General features: G+C 39.5%; 1 protein-coding gene across 1 annotated transcript; it reads right to left on the bottom strand.

The window, feature by feature from the left end:
- Positions 1–8,433: 8,433 nt before the first annotated feature.
- On the bottom strand, positions 8,434–15,025 carry LOC104419737 (sugar transporter ERD6-like 6). The gene is made up of 18 exons (XM_010031491.3): positions 14,618–15,025; positions 14,464–14,526; positions 14,274–14,363; positions 12,668–12,727; positions 12,521–12,586; positions 12,365–12,430; positions 12,197–12,272; positions 10,840–10,904; positions 10,605–10,697; positions 10,374–10,451; positions 10,203–10,287; positions 9,650–9,696; positions 9,495–9,557; positions 9,357–9,416; positions 9,212–9,277; positions 9,061–9,120; positions 8,827–8,941; positions 8,434–8,731 (listed from the first exon to the last, which is right to left on the bottom strand). Exons 1-18 carry the CDS (start codon positions 14,951–14,953, stop codon positions 8,619–8,621), a joined length of 1,602 nt encoding a protein of 533 aa, XP_010029793.1. The 5' UTR covers positions 14,954–15,025; the 3' UTR covers positions 8,434–8,618.
- Positions 15,026–21,198: the final 6,173 nt, after the last annotated feature.

The raw sequence follows: 21,198 nt of genomic DNA, 5'->3' as shown, positions 1-21,198 counted from the left end.
AAAATTTAGACTTGAATGTTTCTACTCTTAAAGAGAGTGAAGACAATCTTTCAAAAGAAAATGCTTTCTTAAAAACTGATTTATCAAATATTTCAAAGAAATTTTCAATAGGGTCCGAAAACTTGAAAAAGTCCTTTCAATCCAAAGACCTTACTTCAATAAGTCGGGTCTAGGTATGACAGCTGAAACAATCCCTTTGATTGATTTTCCGAAAGTAAAAGAAAGAATTAAGAAAAGACCATCGAGAGAGGCTTATAAAAATCATTTCAAAAGAGTTTTTGTAAAGCCTCGTAGGTCGAAATGCTTTAAGGTGTTCTAAGTGTAACAAATCGGGATCATTTTGAAAAAGAGTGTCCTATGGTTTGGAAGCCTGTTAAGAGAGTATGGCCTAATAATGCTCATCCTACTAACACCAAAGGACCCAAGAAAATTTGGGTACCAAAGAAAGCTTGAGACTCTTTTTTGAATGCAGGTCTCTGTCAAAAAGAAGGTAAAGTGGTATCTTGACAGCGGATGCTCAAGACACATGACAGAGACTCAAAATGTTTCATAAAGCTTATTAAAGTAAATGGTGGAAAAGTTTCATTCGGAGGAAATAGCAAAGGAAGTATTGTGGGATTCGAACTGCGAAAATTGGAAATCTCACAATAAGCAATGTCTCTCTAGTGGAAGGACTCAACTACAATCTACTCAAAGATTAGCCAATTGTGTGATACTTTTGGTTACAAGATCTTCTTTCAAGAAGGCATATGTTCTGAATTAGCAAAGATTCGACTCGGTCTTTCATGGGTCGAAGGCATGGAAACATCTACCTCCTTGATGTAAAGCCAAATGAAGAACAATGCTTAATCTCAATTCAAGATGAAGCAATTCTATGGCACAGAAAACTTGGCCATATCAACAAGAAGCAATTAGCCAAAATCTCTTCAAAGCAGCTTGTTCGAGGTCTACCTAAACCGCCATACCAAAAGTCGACTTATGCACTCCATGCATTCTGGAAAGCGGTAAGAAATTCATTTAAGCAAATAAATCATGTATCTACTAATCATGTAATGCAGTTGCTTCATATGGATCTCTTCGGACCAACAAGAACCCGAGCATTGGAGGTAAGAAATATTGTCTAGTAATTGTAGATGATTACTCTCATTTTACACAGGTATATTTTCTTGCAAATAAATCGAAACCTTTTCGTACTTTGAAAAGTTTGCTAAAAAGGTTCAAAATGAAAAAGGATGTGCTATTTCTAGTATAAGAACAGATCATGGAAGTGAATTTGAAAATCAAGATTTTACGAGATTCCGTGATAAATCTAGTGTTAATCACATGTTTTCCTCTCCGTATACTCGAGCAAAATGGAGTTGTGGAAAGAAAGAATAGATCTCTTCAAGAAATGGCTAGAACACTTTTAATTGAAAGTAAAATTTCTTCACGATTTTGGGCTGAAGCTGTTTCAACTGCTTGCTATATTATAAATAGAGTCTTTCTAAGACCTATTCTTGATAAAACCCCTATGAATTGTTCAAAGGTAAGAAGCCTATTGTTTCATACTTTCATGTGTTCGGTTGCAAATGCTTTATTTTGAAAAATGCAAATGATCGAGTTGGTAAGTTTGAAGAAAGATCGATGAAGGCATCTTCCTTGGATATTCTACATCAAGCAAAGCCTACGAGTCTACAACAAAAAGGCCACGATGGGAAGAATCAATGAATGTCAAATTCCAAGACTCGGTGCAAGATGAATCCAAATCGGACTCGACGAAGAGACTGAATCCGCTCTAGATCTTCAAATGTCTACATCTTAAGAAGCATCTCGATTCTGGAAGTCCATCATCAAGACGCTCATGGAGAATCAAATAAAGAAAAAGATCATCAACCCGGTAACCGGAAGCACAAATCCAGGTCATCCCAAAGATCTTATTATTGGCGAACTTAATGAAGGAATCCGCACCCGCATCAAAAAGGCATGAAGAATCTAGTCTTTGTGGCTCTCATCTCGAAATTGAACCAAAAGCATAGAAGAAGCTTTATCGATGAAAGCTGGATCGAAGTTATGCAAGAAGAGCTCGACAGTTCAACATCAATGATGTCTGGGAATTGACATCTAAACCAAAAGGTAAAACCGTTATTGGAACCAAATGGGTATTCAGGAACAAAATGAACGAAAAAGGAAAAGTCGTACGAAACAAAGCAAGACTCGTGGCCAAAGGATATACGCAAGAAGAAGGAATAGACTATGACGAGACTTACGCACCCGTTGCAAGGTTAGAAGCTATTCGTCTATTACTTGCGTTTGCTTGTTACAAAAATTTCAGGTTATTCCAAATGGACGTCAAAAGTGCTTTCCTAAATGGATTTATCCATGAGGAAGTTTATGTGGAACAACCGCCTGGATTTGAAGACCCAAAGAAGCCGACTCGCCTTCGGGACACGAAAAAGGCTCGTATGGTCTAAAGCAAGCACCTCGAGCTTGGTACGACAGACTAAGTAAGTTTTTATTACAGAATGGTTTTGTCAAAGGTAAAGTAGATACTACTTTGTTTATCAAAAAGGAAAACAAAAACTTTTTACTTGTTCAAATATATGTTGATGACATTATTTTTGGATCCTCTAATGAAAGTCTTTGCAAGAAATTTTCTAAGTCTATGCGGGATGAATTTGAAATGAGTATGATGGGAGAGTTAACATTCTTTCTTGGACTCCAAGTGAAACAAATGAAGGAAGGAACTTTCATCCATCAAGAAAAATATGCGAATGATCTTGTCAAAAGGTTTGGATTGGAAAAGTGCAAAAAGATCGACATACCAATGTCATGTTCTCGGAAGATAGACAAGGATGAAGAAGGGAAGAAAGTAGATCAAAAGCATGTACAGAGCATGATCGGTTCACTTCTTTATCTTACTCGCTTCTAGACCTGATATTTTGTTTAGTGTTTGTATCTCGTGCTAGGTTTCAATCGGATCCTAGAGAATCACATCTCATTGCCGTGAAACGAATTATCAAATACGTTGCTTCATCTTCAAGCATCGGTCTTTGGTATCCAAAGAGGGGAGACTTTAATCTTCTAGGATACTCGAGATGCAGATCTGGCCGGTTGCGAGTCGATAGAAAGAGCACTTCGGAACTTGTCAACTACTTGGAAACGAACGGTGTCTTGGTTTTCAAGGAAGCAAAGCACTTGTAGCTCTCTCAACAACGAAGCGAGTATGTAGCTCTTGGAAGCTGCTGTTCGCAAATTCTATGGATAAAACAACAACTACAAGACTTTGGCATTGAAGACTCATGCACGAAATCGATGTGACAACACCAAAGGCGATAAATCTCACCAAAAATCCAATCCTTCATTCAAGAGCAAAGCATATTGAGATTCGACATCACTTTATTAGAGATCATATTCAAAATGGAGAAATCTCGATTCAATTTGTTGATTCAAAAAGTCAACTAGCGGACATATTCACAAAGCCTTTGGAGAAGAATCAGTTCGACTTTATCCGCTCGAGACTCAACATTTTGAAGCTTGAAGAAATTAAAGTCTAGAGACTCACCAACTCTAAGACTCGATCTCTTAGACTCTAAATCCCGAGACTCAATCATTCATGGCTATAGACCGTAAGTTGTATTTCATCTAAAAAGTACTAATATTAACTCGAAAAGGTACGATCCTTCGTTTAATAATTTTGGCGTTATTGATTTTGAAAAGAAGTGATCGTTCACTTTCCTTGCACCGATTGAACTTCCTTTTTCAAAACTGAGTTATATATATACAGTTTTTCTTTTCCCCAATCTTCAAAACCCTAAAAGGCACTCTCCTCTCTATACTGTTTTACTGCTTATTCGTCATCGAGAAAGTGGTCATTTTTCTTGGGAAAGCAAGTGAAGGAATCCTCCAATAGACAAAGAAAGATGTCGTCTTCGAGGAAATCATCAAGAATCGCAAACAGGGGACCACAAAGAATGAAGAAGGGACCGACTCATTTCGATCTCACTGAGGAAGAAGACTTACCAAGTCAGCGACAGAGTCCGATTCGCTCTCCTCCACGTCATTCAGCATCTCCCCCCCACAAAGTGCAAGTCATAATCTGGAAGAAGAGATAATCGAGGATGCCGACCAAGAAGAGTTCAAAAGCCCTCCTTTTTGTATAAACTTTATCGTGCATTGAAAAGCACAGTACTCCATTGAACTATATAGATGACTTCCTTAAGGACAAAAATTATGGGAATGAGTATCTTTTTCTGAAGAAAATGGAGGAATGGGGAATTGCCCCGAAAGGAAAAGCGAGAGGAAGCACTTGCGAACATTCCAAGAGATCCTCGTATGCTAGGACAAAATCTGATTGACGGGAACGATGATGACAAAATGTTCCTTGAATTTAAACCTAGAATGGGTGTGGCAGCAAAGGTGAAAGGAAATCGGATGGATTTGTTTAAATCTAAGGATCGGAAAAAGTGTATTTCAGTCTGTTGAAAAGAGGGGTAATCAACCCTAGAAGTGTCGATTTTGGCTTCCCGGATTCCATCAACTTGAACCTAAGAGAGAAGTTGAATTTGCTTCAACTTGAGACTTTCTGCTCGACTCTGGCGAGACGGGTATGATCATCTCGACCGCTTATTTCTATTCAAATCTTAGCTTTTGGATGCGAATAGAATTTCATTCAAAGATGTTCGAGACAAAGTCTATGTGGTAGATGTGAATATGTTGGCGGACATAGTTGGAGTTGAACGGGGACGCTATCTCCCAATCAAAGTCTCACCTGCTCGAACTACTCGGATCTTGTCAAAGATAGGGATGTAGATAAGAAAATTATCTATTCCAGATGAATGCCATCAACATTGTGCTTCACAAGATTGTGATCAATTGTCTCGAGACCTAAGTCTACTTCAAAGACTTCGTGTCTCTTTCAAGCAAAATTGATGTATGCGATCAACTCAGGGGCGGAAGTTTTCTCTCCCGCACACTATTCTTTTCCATATGTACGGAGCGGTGTCAAAAGACAAAGGACAATTGCCTTATCCTGGTGCAGTGACCAAGATCTTCGAGACATCTGAATATTGAACTGCCACATACTTTTTGTGTTCGAACGTGTGATAAGATGGTGGTAGGGTTGAAAATGTTAATGAAGATGCGTCTGCAAGAACTCTCTAAGGCAATGGAGAAATTCAAAGTGAAATCTCCAGTCCAGTCCGCTTCAAAAGGAAAGGAAAGAAGGCCATTGGTGCTTCATCGAAAAGAGGAAAAGAACTTTTATCCTGGAGGATGAGGATGAGGATGAAGATGATGAAGATCCCACTATTCCAGCACCGACAAGAACAAGACGTTCGTGTCTTATCCGACGAACTTCAGCGGAAGCGAGAAGAAGAAGAACGAGAGAGAAGGAGAAAGAAGTTGAGGAAGAAGGAGAAGAAGAAAAAGAACGTCTGGATAAACTGGAGAGAAGGGAAATCAAGAGCATGATCATCACTCTTCCCCTTTCGATGTCTTAGAGACAGGGGGAGTTAGCGAGCAAGAGAGGTCTCCACCTCATGCTGCTGAAGATCCAAGACAATCTCCCGGAAGACCCGAAGAAGTTCGGGTCTCTCAATTGCCCGAAGAAGGTGATACGTCGATTCCAAATCTGCGCGACCGTTCGAAGCGCCATCGTCCGCATACACACCATCTAAGAAAGCCAATGCCGGTACACGACGGATGATTCTGCAGATCTTCGTAGTATCATGAATATTCTTAAAATGCGTAACCAGATATATATTCTGACTCGTGAAATCCAAGCTTTGAAGCATCTTTGGACAAGCATCTTCGATCTCTGGAAGATAAATTCAAAGACCTCGCTCCGCAACTTCAAGCCAATGCCAAGAGAGAAGAGGTAGCTCATCTGCGAGAAGATCTCGAAGAAGCTCGAAGGAGTAGTCCAGTCCATTGGGGATTTCCGGATCGTGCGCATTCCCAAGCGTACATGACTCCTTTCTCACCCTCTTTTTAATGATGACAAAAAGGGGGAGAACCAATTTGAACAAACATGAACAAACATTATTTTAAAACTTTATTTGACTTTTGTGTTTATGTTTATTTTTGAGTATGACTTGAGAACTTGAACTTGAGTGTTAGACTGAATTGGCTGTGGATTTTGATGCTTGACTGGTTGCATTTATATCAAGTATTGTTACATGGTATTACTCATGAAAGACTAACCAATTTGCTGTGGATGCGAGTCTGGTTGTTTATTAATCTTTATGAGTTAGCCATATTGCTTGAGAAATGTTTTTGCAGGTCAAAGTTGTTCAAATCTTCAAGAAAGTTTTGTCACCATCAAAAAGGGGGAGATTGTTGGAGAAATCTTTCCAGAATATTTTGAAGCTGACAAAACATTTCTATCAATCTAAGTCTGGATATCGATAGTTAAAGTCTCAAGACTTTATAGTCTCAAGACTTTGTAATCTCAAGACTCAAGACTCAAGACTCAAAATCATTCTCACGACGGTCTTTCTAATCCAAGTGTTGAAGGAAATCCAAAGCCGAGGTTTATGGTTGAGGATTTGATCCTATCCTCTGGAATAGATTCTTTGGTTGGATAATCATTTCGGATTCTTTAATTCTTATCTAAGATCGATTGAAGATCCGATGGTCGACGAAATAATCTTGGATTATTCTATTCTTGGAAACCGAGATCCTGATTGTATGGGCGAACAGATTGATGGGCTATCATCGATTCCTTAAATAGCTCGGATGATCTTCTTGATTGATTCCGTCCAACGGGTAGATTGGAGGAATTCCTTTGGTAAGTGTCAACGGCTATGATGGCATGAAGGAGTATAAAAGGAAGACGTTCTAGTTGTCTTAAGTGTGTGATCGATAGAAAAATTCCAGTAGTCGAAGATCCTTTATTGTTAGTTGAGACGAGCGAAATTGTATACGAGAGTGTTTATACTTGGTGACGCCTTGAGTGAGTGTGGTAGATCATCTACACCTAGAAATCAAGGAAGATCAACACTCGTAACAACTCTTTGATCATAGTGGAATCCAGCCAATCGGGCATCGGTGCGAAAAAGAGTGGACGTAGGCTTGAATCAAGCCGAACCACTATAAACCGAGTGTTCAATTCTCTCTTTCCCTTACTCGGTCTTGCGATTGAATTTTTAACTGTTGCAAATTCTCTAATTGTTTAAATATCGTGCAAGCTTCGAGAAATTTTTTGTATACCTATTCACCCCCCCTCCAGGTACTCGTACTAGCTATTTCAGCTGTACTGTGCAAGCGGCGGGGCCTTCCTCGACAACGAAATTTCAATACTGATCGGCGTACTTAGACCATCAGTTCGAGCATCGTTCCTTTTCTATTTTATTTTTTAACGTGCGAAGCATCGCCAAAAAGTAGCATTTGTCCTTGGTACTTTTTTTTTTTTTTCCTTTCCTCGGTAGAGTAGTGTTTTTTTTTTTTTCTTTTCTTCTTGCTTCTTTTGTCAGAGTAGGATTTTATTTTAATTTCAATATTATCTTTTGTCGTATCAGGTGCAATCAATGAGTGTCTTAAAATGCTGGTTAAAACTAGTATTGTTTTGTTTTCACACTAGCTTCAGAAGATTGTGTAATGTTCTAAAGTGACTTTACAATGTTCACGTTTGTATTTGCTGGACGGTTCATATGAGAGGCGATACGTTAAGCTCAAAAAACAAATGATATATATTGAGGTTAATTTAACATTTAACTGTGGCAAAAAAAAAAATTAACATTTAACAAACCATCTAGAAAATACAAACGTAAATATATAAAGCCAGTTTAGAACATTGAACAGTGTTTCGAAACTCAATGTATTTTCTTTTTTGTGTCGAATACTTTTTCTAGTTAAAACAAAACGACATTAGTTAAATCAGTATTATGAAAAAATCAATTATTACGCCCAATATAATATAAGATAGTATTGAATTTGAGAAAAATGGAAATAAAAAGAAACACTGCCCTACAGAAAAATAAGTAGTAACGACAATCCTACCTTTTGGGCTCAATTTCCTAAAAAAGCACAAAATTTTGATCAAGCTTCTTGTTGTTAAAGTGTGTGTGCAATCTTGATACATTTGAACTCTGAATATAGTGTATTTCATGGGAGGCTCACCTGATTTAAAATCCCACGTTCATCTTCTAAACTACATCTAATGTAACTAATGACATGTACCAAATGATACCTTGACTCAAAATACATTATGGAATAATAAGTACATTATTGTGATAGGGCTGGGTGCGAAAATCATCCAAACAAGAGAATAATAAAGTTCTCAAATATCCAAAGGACAATGAGAGTGCCAGTCATTAAAATTTTGTCAATATATGATATCATCTCCAAACTTTCAATTTTTTCAATTAAGTTCCTAAACTTTTTACGAACATGTCATGTATATTTTTAAATTTTTAAAACTTCCAATGAATTTGTATAAAATGTTCTAACGTCATCTTTACGTCAAAGCTCTTTTTCCATACTAATAAATTAATAATGACTTATTCTCAAGTTTTCAGTCGAGGTTGTGAAATAAATAATTCCAAGCCAAATCTCTCTCTCTGTCTCTCTGTCTCTCTGTCTCTCTCTCTGTGCACATGTTCATAAACAGCAAAACTCAATGGGACGACAGGAGGCAAGATTCATCTAAATGCCGACTGAATCTCTTCCAGAGTTCTTCCCTTGGTTTCTGGAACAAAGAGTACCACAAAGACAAGGGTACAAGCTGCCACGACTGTGTAGATTGTGAAGGTGCCTGTCGAAAATTGCAAACGCCATGTCAGTCAGCAATAAGTATCAGGCATGAGAGAGCGTGTTTGCAGGGGAGAGGCAGAGAGGGAGAGAGAGAACCTCCGCTGCTCCAATCCAACAGTAAGTTTGCCGTCACCGTGATTACCCACGTTGTCGTCCAGTTTGCTAACGTTGCCATGCTGCCGGAGAGGCCCTTAATGTTTGCCGGAAGGATCTGATGTGCAAAAAGAAGATGAAGACACGTGACCATTGAGCAACCTTCACTCAGGCGTGCAACCTGGAGTAGAATTCTGTACTCTTGGATTTGGTGAAAAATAAGTAAACTGTGCTCACCTCAGACATGATAACCCATGGAACTGATCCCATTCCCAGAGCGAAGGCAACCACAAAAGCCTGGATAGAATGACGCTCAGTATATACTCTTAAACTTATTAAGCACAATGAAATATGAATAAGTACAAATAGAGAGTATACGTGATCATACCACAAGCCCAACCGCCGACAATATCCCCATTATGCTGTATAATTTAGAGTCTTCTGAAGTAGAACTCTGGAATATGCAAGAACAATGCCTCAACAAGCAGCCATTGCCTCAGAACCGAAAGTGTTCTGGTAACAGCATTACTCACCTCCACATAGAACGCTACAGCCACAACAAGTAGGCTCAGAGTCATTGTGGACGAGGATACCTGCAAAAACGATTTAAATACCCAATTTGAGCGTGTTTTAAAAAAACTTAACTTTAGTGAGGATGTAGTCATACGTACTATTAGCAGCAGTCGTCGGCCTACTTTATCTGGAAGCCAAGTCGTACCAGCAGTGGCAAGAACCTACAGCGTGAAAGGTCCTTAAAACTCAGATTAGTTCAAGTTTTTTGCATTGTTTAACTGCTGCAGAAGACCACCGAGAATCACCAATTTACCTGGATAGCACCGACTCCAACAGTTGCAACATCACTTGAAGAAATCCCTAGTGAAAATTGATGCACATAAATGAGAGACATAATCAAGCAAGAGAAGCTCTGTTGGGTTGGATCAGTCAGCAGATGCTTTCAGAGTAACAGCAACTATTAGTGTGCCTTTGCTCATCCTGACTAAAAGAGAATCTAGAAGAGAAATTTCTTGTATTTGGCAGGCTTAATCTGCCATTACTATCCTCTGGGAATGAAACAGGGTAATCTGCTGAACTATCGGTAATTAATATCAATCAATTCTGTCACAACTCTTGCATAGCTCAAGTCTATTTAAATGGCAACAGAGAACATTCAATCACTCATCTGTTTAATAAACCTAATGTAATGTGATCTACGTCCTCAATTAGAAAAGGTACAGACAACTGAAATCTTTCTAAGGGAAGAGGCATGGTCCTTAGCAATAACATTGAAGAAAGAGAAAGGTTTAAACTTGCAGGTTCTAATAAATTCACTTCTTCGCTTTAATCAAATGAAATATAAATGCAACACAATCAGTAGTCACCTGCACTTTCAAATATTGTGGTGGCATAGAATAAAACACCGTTGATGCCACTGAGTTGCCGGAGCATAAGTAGCCCAATACCTACCTGCAACATATATTTGACACAAGAAAGAACAATATGTCAAGGTATGAGATAATAAATTTCTAGATATATTCAAGGGAAACATTTACCATTAAAGGAAACCAATATCTTTTTTGCTTGAGCTCTCCAAACCTGATCGTTGTTTTGTCTGTTGATGCCACAGAACTCTACATGAAGCATACAATTTGTTGCAATTGATTCTATTTTATAAAGAGAGGAGTTGAAACACAAATGGATCCATTATAATTAGTTAACTATCTCAAGTTCTTTTGCAGTAGAAAAGGCTCGAAGAACTGCATGGAGGAAAAGCTTTTCAATACCTTGATCTCATCGACTTCGAGGGAAATATCAGTATCCAATCCTCGTAGGACCTGCAAAGTGGCTTCAAATTCCTTGTTCAAACCAATTTTGGCCTGCAGCATTTTCCATTTTAATAAACATAAAGCAGAGGAGAAACGTAAGAAAACAAGTGAATGGAGAAATGAGAGCAGGAAGTTAATAAGGTGGGTTTAAACAACGAATTAAGTACGGAATAGACCATGTAAGATTTCATACCAACCATCGAGGAGACTCTGGGATGAAAAATAAACCAGGAATCAATATTAGACATGGCAGAGAACCTGCAATAGATGTTCAAAATCAATATCAAAACCAGAATTTCGAGAATTAAGTCACCAAATTAATGGCATCAGAGAACTGATGAGTATACTTGGCCAATGACCTTATAAGAGCAAAGCCATCATTTGTCAGGCAAGTGGGGCCAGTTGTTCAATATAATTCGCATATGAGTAGGGCATCACAGATGTCCAAAAGCATTTTATGTTGTTAGCAAAAAGGGGGAAAAAATCTGCTAGAAGTCTGTCAAGTGAGGAAAATTCAAAATAAGGGTATGAGGTATCTTCGTTTTCTCAAATAAAGGTTTGAAATGGATCTTATTTCAAATAGAGACATGAAGTGGCCAAATCGTTTCAAATAAGTACCTAAAGTGGAATTTATTTCAAATAAGAATTGAGTGGCCATATCAATTTCAATAAATGGCCTAATCTCTCATATTGAAGGATATTTTTGTCTTTTAACTTAATTTTTTCTGTTTAATTCTTCTTCTTTCTTTTTTCATTTTCCCTCTTCCTTCACCAACCATAGTGGAGGTCGCTGGACTTGGGCAAGGGCAACCCCTCCTAGCGTTGGGTGAAGGTGTTCCTTGCCAAATTTGGCAAGGGCAACTCTCGCCCTCGCCTTTGCCCTCACATGGCCTCGCCAAATCAGGCAACGACAGGCTCCGCCGACATTGAGAGAGGGCAATCCTCGCTAGATCCGGGGAGGCCAGCCCTCACCCTCAAATGGCCTCCCAAGTTCAGGCAAGGTTAAGGGTTGCCCTTGCCAATGTCGGGCAAGGCCATCCTTGCTTAATCTAGTGAGGGCAACCCTCGTTGGCATCGGTGAGGGTCGCCTTGCCTAGGCTACCCTGACGTCAATAGGGTGACCCTCGCCCTTGCCTGAGGCAAGCAACCTTTGCTAGCCATTGATGGCAACAACGAGGGGAGGGAAGAGGAAAAAATGAAAAATAAAATGAAAGAAAAGGGAAAGGAAAGGGAATTTTTTTTTTTTAAATTTACGATATATATTTATAATTTTTGATCAAAATGCCCTTTCTCCGATGTTGGAATAGTCACCACCCAGTCAATGACCATTATTTGAGATGATTTGATTACTTTAGGTCCTTATTTAAGATAATTTGATAACTTTGTGCTCTCATTTGAAATAATATCCACTTTGAGTTTATTTTTTTTTTTTAAAAAATGATAGCATTTCGGGCCTTTATTTGGAATTTTTCCAGACTGAGTGTGTAGAAAAGTGCCTCCAACATCATATACTTCTCTTTCGTTAGATGATTTTCTAATCGAGGACTCACCCAAGATAGCAAGGATCCTCCAGCTGACAAATACTCCAAATAGGTAAGCCAACAAAACTCCCACTGTAACTGACAGCTGCTAAGAGGAAAAAAGACAACTTCAAAATTATGGGGAAAAAAAAAAGGTATCTTATCAAGCAGACGACTGAAAGTGATAGGCATATTGACCTGATTCACAGATCCCAGGGTCCCTCTCATGTTCTGAGGCGATACCTCGGCTATATATACCGGCACCTATTGATACCAAGGAAAAGCCAAGATTGAGATCTGTAACACTGCGGCCTAGTGCAAGTGCAAAGAATTTAAGAGCTTTCCAAAGGTTACCACATAAGAAATAACACCCACACCAAATCCCCCCAACAACCTTCCAATGTATAAGAAGAGGGAATCCTGCAGAAGCAGCCAAGGGATGCATAAGGATGCAGCTTTGCTAAATTTTGTTGAATTATCTTGACTATAATGATCACCCACCTTGGCAAATGATATTGCCAGCCACCCTATAACATTAGGGACCGCAGCAATCATCAGAGACTGCAGTTGAACATGGCAAGAATTCAACGGTGTCCGCACAATAAATCATAGAATACCTAACAAAAGCAATCATATCGGCGCTCGTTTTGGACATTAAAGAAGGAAGGGGTCCAACCAGCAGAGCAAGAAATCAGCCATGAAGTTCTAGCATGATGACATCTTGTTAGATTGTACTGTTATTCCTTCAGCATATGCAGCTAGTGGCTTTTAAGCGGTGGATGACATCAGCAGCTTGACCCATAATAATCGATAATAAAAAATCCCTTTAGAAGCCTTAAGAGTCTCATGCTGAAAAGCCAGAGGAAACAGCTTGTGGGGGTGCCGCAGCTTTCTTGACCTCTATTTATGCAGGCTTTCTACATGAAATTACTGAGATTGACTCCCTCGAAAGCTCCACCGAGTTAATATTCAGGGCGAAAGTACAGTCAAGTCACTGCAATCGAGTACCGCGGTTTATCTGGTCCCAATTTTTTTTTTAACAGGATCTGGTCCCAATTTTTTTTTAACAGGATCTGGTCCCAATTGAATAACGTAAAAAATATGGTGACATATATATATATTTTTTTTTTTATCATAGTTTAACAGAGATTCACCAACGTGGCATTTGAAAGTCAAGCATGCTCTTCCTTGGTTTGTGGTCCAAGTCCTCCCATCTCCGGTCCACTCGTCAGAAAATATTGAGTACAACTCTAATGACAATAAAATAAAATAAAATGATAGTCCATTTACCTTGCAACATATGGCATTTATAGCCTCGCAGCTGCCATGGCAATGGAGTTCAAGCTAGAGCCTAGAGCTTAAGATCAAAGTAGCCACGGTCGATTGAGCACGAGCTCGCGACCACAGTTACTCGAGTTCAAGCTCTGTCGCCATGGTGGCCGCAAGGCTTGGGCTCGAGCTATATGGCCATGGCCATGAGCTCTAGGCACGAGAGCGACATGTGTCACTCTCTGAGTGGCTTATGTAAAAACGAGGTGGCATTCAAGTTGTTTGTAATATTTTCTCGTTCTCATCCCGGTCCTCAAGGTCGATTTCCACGAAGCTCGAGTGCCACGGCCACAAGCTCGAAGCAGCCCGAAAGCTAGAGCAGCCATGTCCGAGCTCGAAGAAACTTGAGCAGCCATGGCTGGGAGCTCGACGAAGTATGCATCGACTTCCATGACCTCAGGTCATGATGGATGCGAGGCCGGAGGAAACAGTAGAGAAGAAGCCATAATGATTGGTGCGAGGCCTAATCTGACCGGCTCATGGTGGCAAGGCCGATCTGTGTCAGTGGTGGCGCCATTGTGGAAGGGAGGTGGCGACGGGGCGCCGAGCCTCCTGACGGTAGTTTTAGATTTTTAGCTTTCCTTACTTTTTTTTTTTTTTTAATTTTCTATTCCATTTCAATACGACCATTAGGTGGGGGCGGCATCAGCGCGACAGAAACTTATTAAAATGACACCTCCCTCACCTGAACGAACGAACTAAAAGCTAGAAATTGGCTGATACAAATCATGCAAGAAACTCCTACAAAAACCTCAGCTGATCGAAATGAGTGGCGTACCCCTTTCCGACCGACATACTCCGTCATATGGCCGCTCACGATTGCCCCGACCATGGCTCCCACGTTCACCAAGGAACCAAATATCGAATACTTTATCCGCCATTGTTTCCACAATCAAGAAGAAATTGCATCAGTTAAAATAAAAAAAAAAACAGACAGATTGAACTCTGGTTCCTGAAGCTAGTCGAACCTGCGAGAGCGAAAGGCCTAGGTCGCTTATTATGTCGTCCTCCGTGGGAGACGTATATCCGCACTGATGGCCGAAACAGCACAGGATTTACACAGTCGCGAAATCCAATGATAGATAAATATAAGGATTATGCACTATGCGGGTTCGAGCTTACGATGAATCCGTACTGAATAGGACCTAAGGCGACGACCAGGACGCTGAGGAGGACGGCGACGGAGCTGTTGCGGAGGATTCGCGAGGATCCAAGGAGGTCGAGCTGCCCCGGCCCCTTCTCCTGCATTGCATACCAGACCCCTTTGCGGAGGAGCGGTTTCCTCAGGTCCCTCCCGTCCTCCTCGACATCCTCGATGGCTCTCATGTTGAAGCTCAAACCTGCGCCTTCTTCAGAAGATGCTGCTGCTGCCGCCACCACCACCGCTGCAGGTGAGCGAGAGAGCCATGCGGAGCGTGATGAATTGTGATTTTTTATAAGTGATGATTGAGAATCCATGACGAGAAAATGAGACTTCTCGCTGACTGTTGGGTGTTGAAGGAGAGGATGCTGATAGAAGAAGTCCTCTAACCTGCTGCAAGTAAGGAATTTCGGGCATTGCATGCTCCAATACGTCCGTCTCCTGACGTGTCTTCTTCCGGGGTTGACCGACAGCTTTGACAAGAAGATGGCGGCACCAGGAGATATTATGCACTGCCAGATGCCCCAACATGGTGTCCTCTGCTGGTGTAGGGACCATAAGAAGGCGACCGTCGTCCCGTATCGTGTAAGCGACGCCCTTTTTCGCGCACGAGATTTCAAATCACGTGCTCCGTCGCCTTCGCATTGCTCGACGAGGAAAGCCACGGAGAGAGAGAGAGAGAGAGAGAGAGAGCACACCCTAGAGATTGGGAAACTTGGGCAACCCCAAGATTTGTTAGAATCTTTCTGGAGAGACGTTGGAAGCAGCCGCATGTGACGGAAAGAAATTGGAGGAACTTTAGTTGTATTGTATTATGTATCTAGAGGTGTTAAACATGTGGATCGGGTCGGGTCATTAATAGGTTAACCCATTAACCCATTTATGGCCCGTTTATTGCCCATTTATACCTAATGCAAATTTTTTCATATTTAACCAAATTTAGGAAAACTTATTCTTATGTTTTTTAAAGATTATACCCGAAAAAACTTCGACAATACAAATTCATAATTTTTCAATAAAATATTTTCTTTTTCTTTCTTTTCCTTTTTTTCTTCTACATATTTAAACCAAATTTAGGAAAACTTATTCTTATGTTTTTTAAAGATTATATTACTAAAAACTTTTTTGCCGAATTAGTTACAATACAAATCCAATCAATAATTTTTCAATTTTTTATATTTTTTAAAATAATTTTTCTTTTGGTATTTCTTTTCCTTTTTTCCCTCTTCTACATCTTAAATGGGCGAGGTTCGCCACAACCGTGAAGAAGAAGACTCAACCTATTTAAAACCCATTAAATCACTTTTCAAGCATCCACCCAGACAAAAAAAAAAAAAAAAAAACTGAACTAAGCAACCCATGTTCACCTGACCCATGCTCATCAATTTTCTAGTCTTCAAAACCTTTTAAAAAAAGCCTCTCCCAAGGAAAAATGAAGGCTGAAAGGAGTATTAAAAAAAAAGAGATGAATTTGTCACCAAAAAGAAGACGTGAGGAGAGAGGGAGAGGGAGAGAAAAATAAAAGAAAAAAGAAAAGGAAAGGAGTGCACTGTACCGCCGCTCCGCCACCTCTGCGCCGCCGGTCTCCTCGCGCTACAGGACCACCGTCTCCGACGCCGCGTCACCGCCCAACGCCTCAGCTCGACGCCCTGCCCCGCCAGCTTCCGCCCCTGCCGGAACCCATTCACCCGTCTCCTGCAGCAACCCGCGCCCGACGCCAGCAACCCGCACCATCTTCGTTCCACCAGCCGCCGAAGCTCCATCTCACCCGCGAACTCGCGCCGTCCTCTGCACCTTCGCCTGACGCCGCGCCACCGCCCAGACGCCCGCAAGCTGCAGCACCCGTCGCTGCGCCCTATCCGTCGCCGCACCTCCGCTCGCCCGTCGCCGCGCCTCCTCCGTCTTCGCCTGGCCCGAGCTGCGCGCTGCTGCTCCTTCCCTGCAGGTACACCAGCGACGACAAGCTGTGTCAAGCACCACCAGCCACGACCCCTCGCTGTCCTGAGCTCGCTGACTCGACCCCGGCCTGCTCGCTGCTCTGCCGAGTCCACCAGCCCTCCTTCCTGAGTTGCTGCGCCTGAGCAGCCCCCACAAAGCCCGTGACGAGCTTGACCAGAAGCTGCTGTGGCCTTGCAACCGCCACAGCCCTACCCTGACGCGAACCACCGTTCGTGAAATTTTGGCGCGGATCCAAATAAGGTAGTTTTCTTTAACCATATTTCTTTTAAATATTATTATATAAATTGAAATGTTTGATGTTAATTGAGGTTTTAGGCATTACCTAATAGGATATTATTGGTAAAAATCACCATAATTATTAATTTGGTTCGTAAGATTTCGGACCATTTTTTAATTATGTTGATTTTGATGATATCTTGGCTTTAAAATCATTATAATTATTAAGTTGATCCGAGAGACTTCGGATTAATTTTTAATTATTTTGATTTTCTTGACTGTGGTGATGTTTAGGAATAAAATAATCGTTAATTTAATCCGTGAGACAACGGATTATTTTTCAATTATTTTAATCCTTCATTTGATGAATATCCTCAGTGAGTTGGGTATAATGCTTATTTGGTAATTGTTTGTTTTGGAAAACACTAAAAAAAAAATCAATCAAATCCTGCATCGAATATGATAGCTTCATAAATTAGGATTGCATTTTGCACGCCATTATATATATAGGGCTTCATGATAGTATTATTTTGTTTGAATATGATTGCAAAATTTTGGAATAGATTAGGAGAGGATCTAAATAGTTTTTAAATAGGGTTTTACATTATGTTTGCATATTTTAATAATCTCATTAAAAAAAAATTCTTAAATAGGATAGGTCACATGTTTAGAATTTATCTAGTTAGATTTTTTAATAGATTGCATGTTACGACTATTTAATTAAGATGAGTTTCTGAATTAAAATGGGATTTAATCTAAATTATTTCCTAACTTGAGTAGGATAACTTGTCAAGTTTGGTAGTCAATTTTCAGTAATTATTTCGAATTTCAAAAAGAAAAAAAACATCATGTACATGTTATATAGGTAAGTTTTCATTTAAAAACAAGAGAAAACCCAAAAATATATATAGTTGCTTGCCTTATTGTGTTTAATTCCTCAATGTTTTTTTTTCCTTTTTGAATGTTATCTTTAATGTTTGTGTACATGATCACTTTAGTGTTTTAGGAAAATCAATTCAAGTTGCTTGCAAAACATTTTCTGAAATAAAAAGGAAAAGGTACCGAAAGGGCGTTAGAGAAATCTAGCGTAATCAAGTCCCCGAACTCATTTAATCTCTTCGTAGGAGTAAAGAATTTTCCCATTACTTTACTTGGGTTTCTAATCGACCCACCAAAAAATAGATTAGTGGCTCCTCATGTTAAAAACTCAAACCTGCACTTGGGAAATTAAGTCTAGGCTTAACAATCCATTAGCTAACCCTTAGGTGGTCCAACCCGGGGATCGCGACAATTTACATCCTCGGAGGAACCATGAAAAAGTGTATGGAGTTTGCACACATATTCTCAGTGATTGCATCATGGCTAAAAAGCTCCTCTGCCAGCACAAATTCAGCATTCTAAAGTGCAACTGGATCCTTCGAAATGCAAGTTTGCACACTATAGACTTGAACTAAGCATTCACCGTTAAATTATTCCCTGGCTTCTGCATACGCATCAAGCAAAGTAAATATCCCTTATGGACTAAATGAAAATAATAATTAATCAAGCCATGAAATTTCTAGGAATATACATTTAATGATGATCAAATTTAAGGCTAAAGTAGAATGCTCATACAGAAAATGAGGGAGCCAAGTACCACCGGATATTGCTGCAAGAGGCCTTCATATAAAGAATATGGAACCCTATAATGACTGAAAAATATCTCATTTAATAAGAGGAAACTTCTTATGGAAAAGTGTAAGTTTTCGTGTACCTCTTCATTATGACCCAACACCTAGTCTAGAACTTGAAAAGGAAAAGCATCAACTTTGATTATAAGTTGTAGCACCACAAAGTATACCAAGAATACATCATTATGAAGACAAGTGTATTAAATCATATGAGCAAACGAAAAGAATGAGATGAAAAAAAGTACCTAATGCAAATAGTCTTGAAAGTCAATGATGAGAGACTCTTCATCCAAATCTTCCTCAGGTGAATAACCAATTTCTAGTGCACAGCTCAGCCTCTACGCTTTCAAGGGAAAGGGAACTATGATATTTATTTAAAATACATCCTCCAATGCTAAAGGCTGATTCTGAGACAACGGTAGTGATAGGAATGCTTAATATATCACGTGTCATGAGGGATAACTCGGGATACTGATGAGAATGAGTCTTCCAATAATCAAGGACATTGAGATCCGGGAACTTCTTTCTATGAAGCCTATTCTCCTCCAAATACAAATCCAATTGTGACTTAGTAGATTGTGATCCAAAGTGTTCACTCTCAAATGCATCATACTCATCAATGTCATCCCCAATGTTCTCATCGATGCCCTCAACTGAAATGTTACCTCAACTAGTTAAAAAAGTAAAGCGATCATCCCTAGACATAGAGGTCACATATTCATCAAAAAGTGTATATAGTTTTTCTCGAATGCCCCATACAAATTCCACATGATCATCCATATCCAACTTTGAGTAGCAAAACTCTAAGAAGTGTAACTTATAGCGAAGATCCAATATAACAGCAAATGATATGACAACACTATAACACTTCCAATATTTTTCAAACTTTTTGAGCATTGCCTTAGCCATAGAACTAATAGCCTCATCCTTAGTATCTCTTGCTTGTATTAAACAAAGTTGAATTTGCCATACTCCATACAAATATAAATTCACCGTCGAATATCTAACTCCAGAGAATAGAGTAGAAATATCATAAAAGGGTTTTAACAAGAAAGTAATTTTCTTTCTCTAACCCAATCTTCAAAAGATGGACATGTGACAAAGTTACAGTCAATTAACTTCAAATGTGAAAATGCACATTCAAAGAAAAGGGCACCCTCAAGCATTAGGTACGTAGAATTCCATCTGGTAGCCACATCTTGACGTACCTTTTTTACTAGTCTTTAAGCACAACTGCGATATACATTCGACAAATTTTACTCTCCTCCCTTGTATAACTCTCACATACTTGATAGCTTCTCTAATATTATGTAACGATCCATCAATAACCTTTAGACCTTCCTGTACAATGAGATTTAAAACATGTGCACCACAAGGCACATGAAAAAATTATCCATCACATAACAAAGAGGATATCACAGAAGGTGTATTTCTCAAAATATCAATCATACTTTCATTGTATGATGCATTATCTAAAGTGATGCTGAAGATCTTTTTCTCAATGCCCCATTCTCTCAACAAAGTCAGCAATTTTTCTAAAAGTATGGCACCACTATATGGAGGTGGCACATAGGAGAAACACAAGACTTTTGATTGCAATTCCCAATCCCCATCAATATAATGGGTAGTGACAGTCATATAATGATCCGTAGTAATAGAAGTCCATAGGTCAGAAGTCAAACATATTCAGCTCAAAAGAGACAATAATTTGGATTTCAAAAGTCCCTTCTCTTTCTCATAAACTTTTACCGCATCACTTCTTGATGTATTCCTTAATATGTGCTTCACATTAGAGAGAAGGTGTATTTCTCAAATATCAATCATACTTTCATTGTATGATGCATTATCTAAAGTGATGCTGAAGATCTTTTTCTCAATGCCCCATTCTCTCAACAAAGTCAGCATTAGAGAATCGATCGGAAACGGACGACTAGAGAGGGCTCCTGCCACCACTGCAAATCCTGTGTTCCAATTTCTCTCTTTCTACCTTGATCGTATTTCAATTTGTTAAGAATTGCTTAGTATATCGATAAATTGTTTGTGCGCCTATTCACCCCCCTCTAGATATTTATACTAGCAATATCAATTGCCACAAGGCTTTCAAAGACAGCGAGACCAAGTACGGTGATGATGAGGAACCAAATAAAGATGCGATGCACTTTGAATGCAAGAAAAAGGGACACATTAGACCCAACTATCCTCTTACGAAGAAGAAGAAAGGAAAAGCTGAAAAATTTCGAAAAGCTCTCAAGGCGGAGCACAGGTGATGCGAGTGTGAAGAAAGTGATAATGAATATGCCAATCTATGCAGTGGCACAATCGGACTCGGACTCTGTATGTCGGACTCGGGATCGGACTCGAACGGTGAATTTGAGGCAAGTAATTTTAAAATTCCTGTCAAAGTTTCTAAATATATTGATGAACTATGCTTTAGTCTTAAGACTTCTCTCAAAAGAATTTCCAAACTGAAAAAAAAAGAAAACTCAGCTCTAAAACAAAAGAAAATGTTTTAGAAGAAAGAGTTAAAAGTCTAGACGTGTCTGTTTCCAATCTTAAAGAAAAATGAAGAAAATCTTTTAAAAGAAAATGCCTTTTTAAAAACAGACTTATCAAATATATCAAAGAAATTTTCTATAGGGTCTGAAAAGTTGAGAAAATTCTTTCGGCGCAAAGACCTTACTTCAATAAATGCACGGTCTAGTATGTGAAGAAACAAT

This window comes from Eucalyptus grandis, chromosome 9 (genome assembly GCF_016545825.1).
Source record: "Eucalyptus grandis isolate ANBG69807.140 chromosome 9, ASM1654582v1, whole genome shotgun sequence".
Classification (NCBI taxonomy): domain Eukaryota; kingdom Viridiplantae; phylum Streptophyta; class Magnoliopsida; order Myrtales; family Myrtaceae; genus Eucalyptus; species Eucalyptus grandis.
The sequence above is the reverse complement of the archived record's forward strand: the minus strand, read 5'-3'. Positions and strand labels throughout refer to the sequence as shown.

Bases quoted from the DNA above. Each gene is read 5' to 3' on its own strand.
- LOC104419737 (XM_010031491.3), bottom strand. From the start codon at position 14,953: ATGGATTCTCAATCATCACTTATAAAAAATCACAATTCATCACGCTCC. The intron at 9,278-9,356 runs GTGAGTAATGCT...TGCATATTCCAG, and splicing joins CTGTAGCGTTCTATGTGGAG to AGTTCTACTTCAGAAGACTC. The intron at 8,942-9,060 runs GTGAGCACAGTT...TTTGCACATCAG, and splicing joins CATGGGTTATCATGTCTGAG to ATCCTTCCGGCAAACATTAA.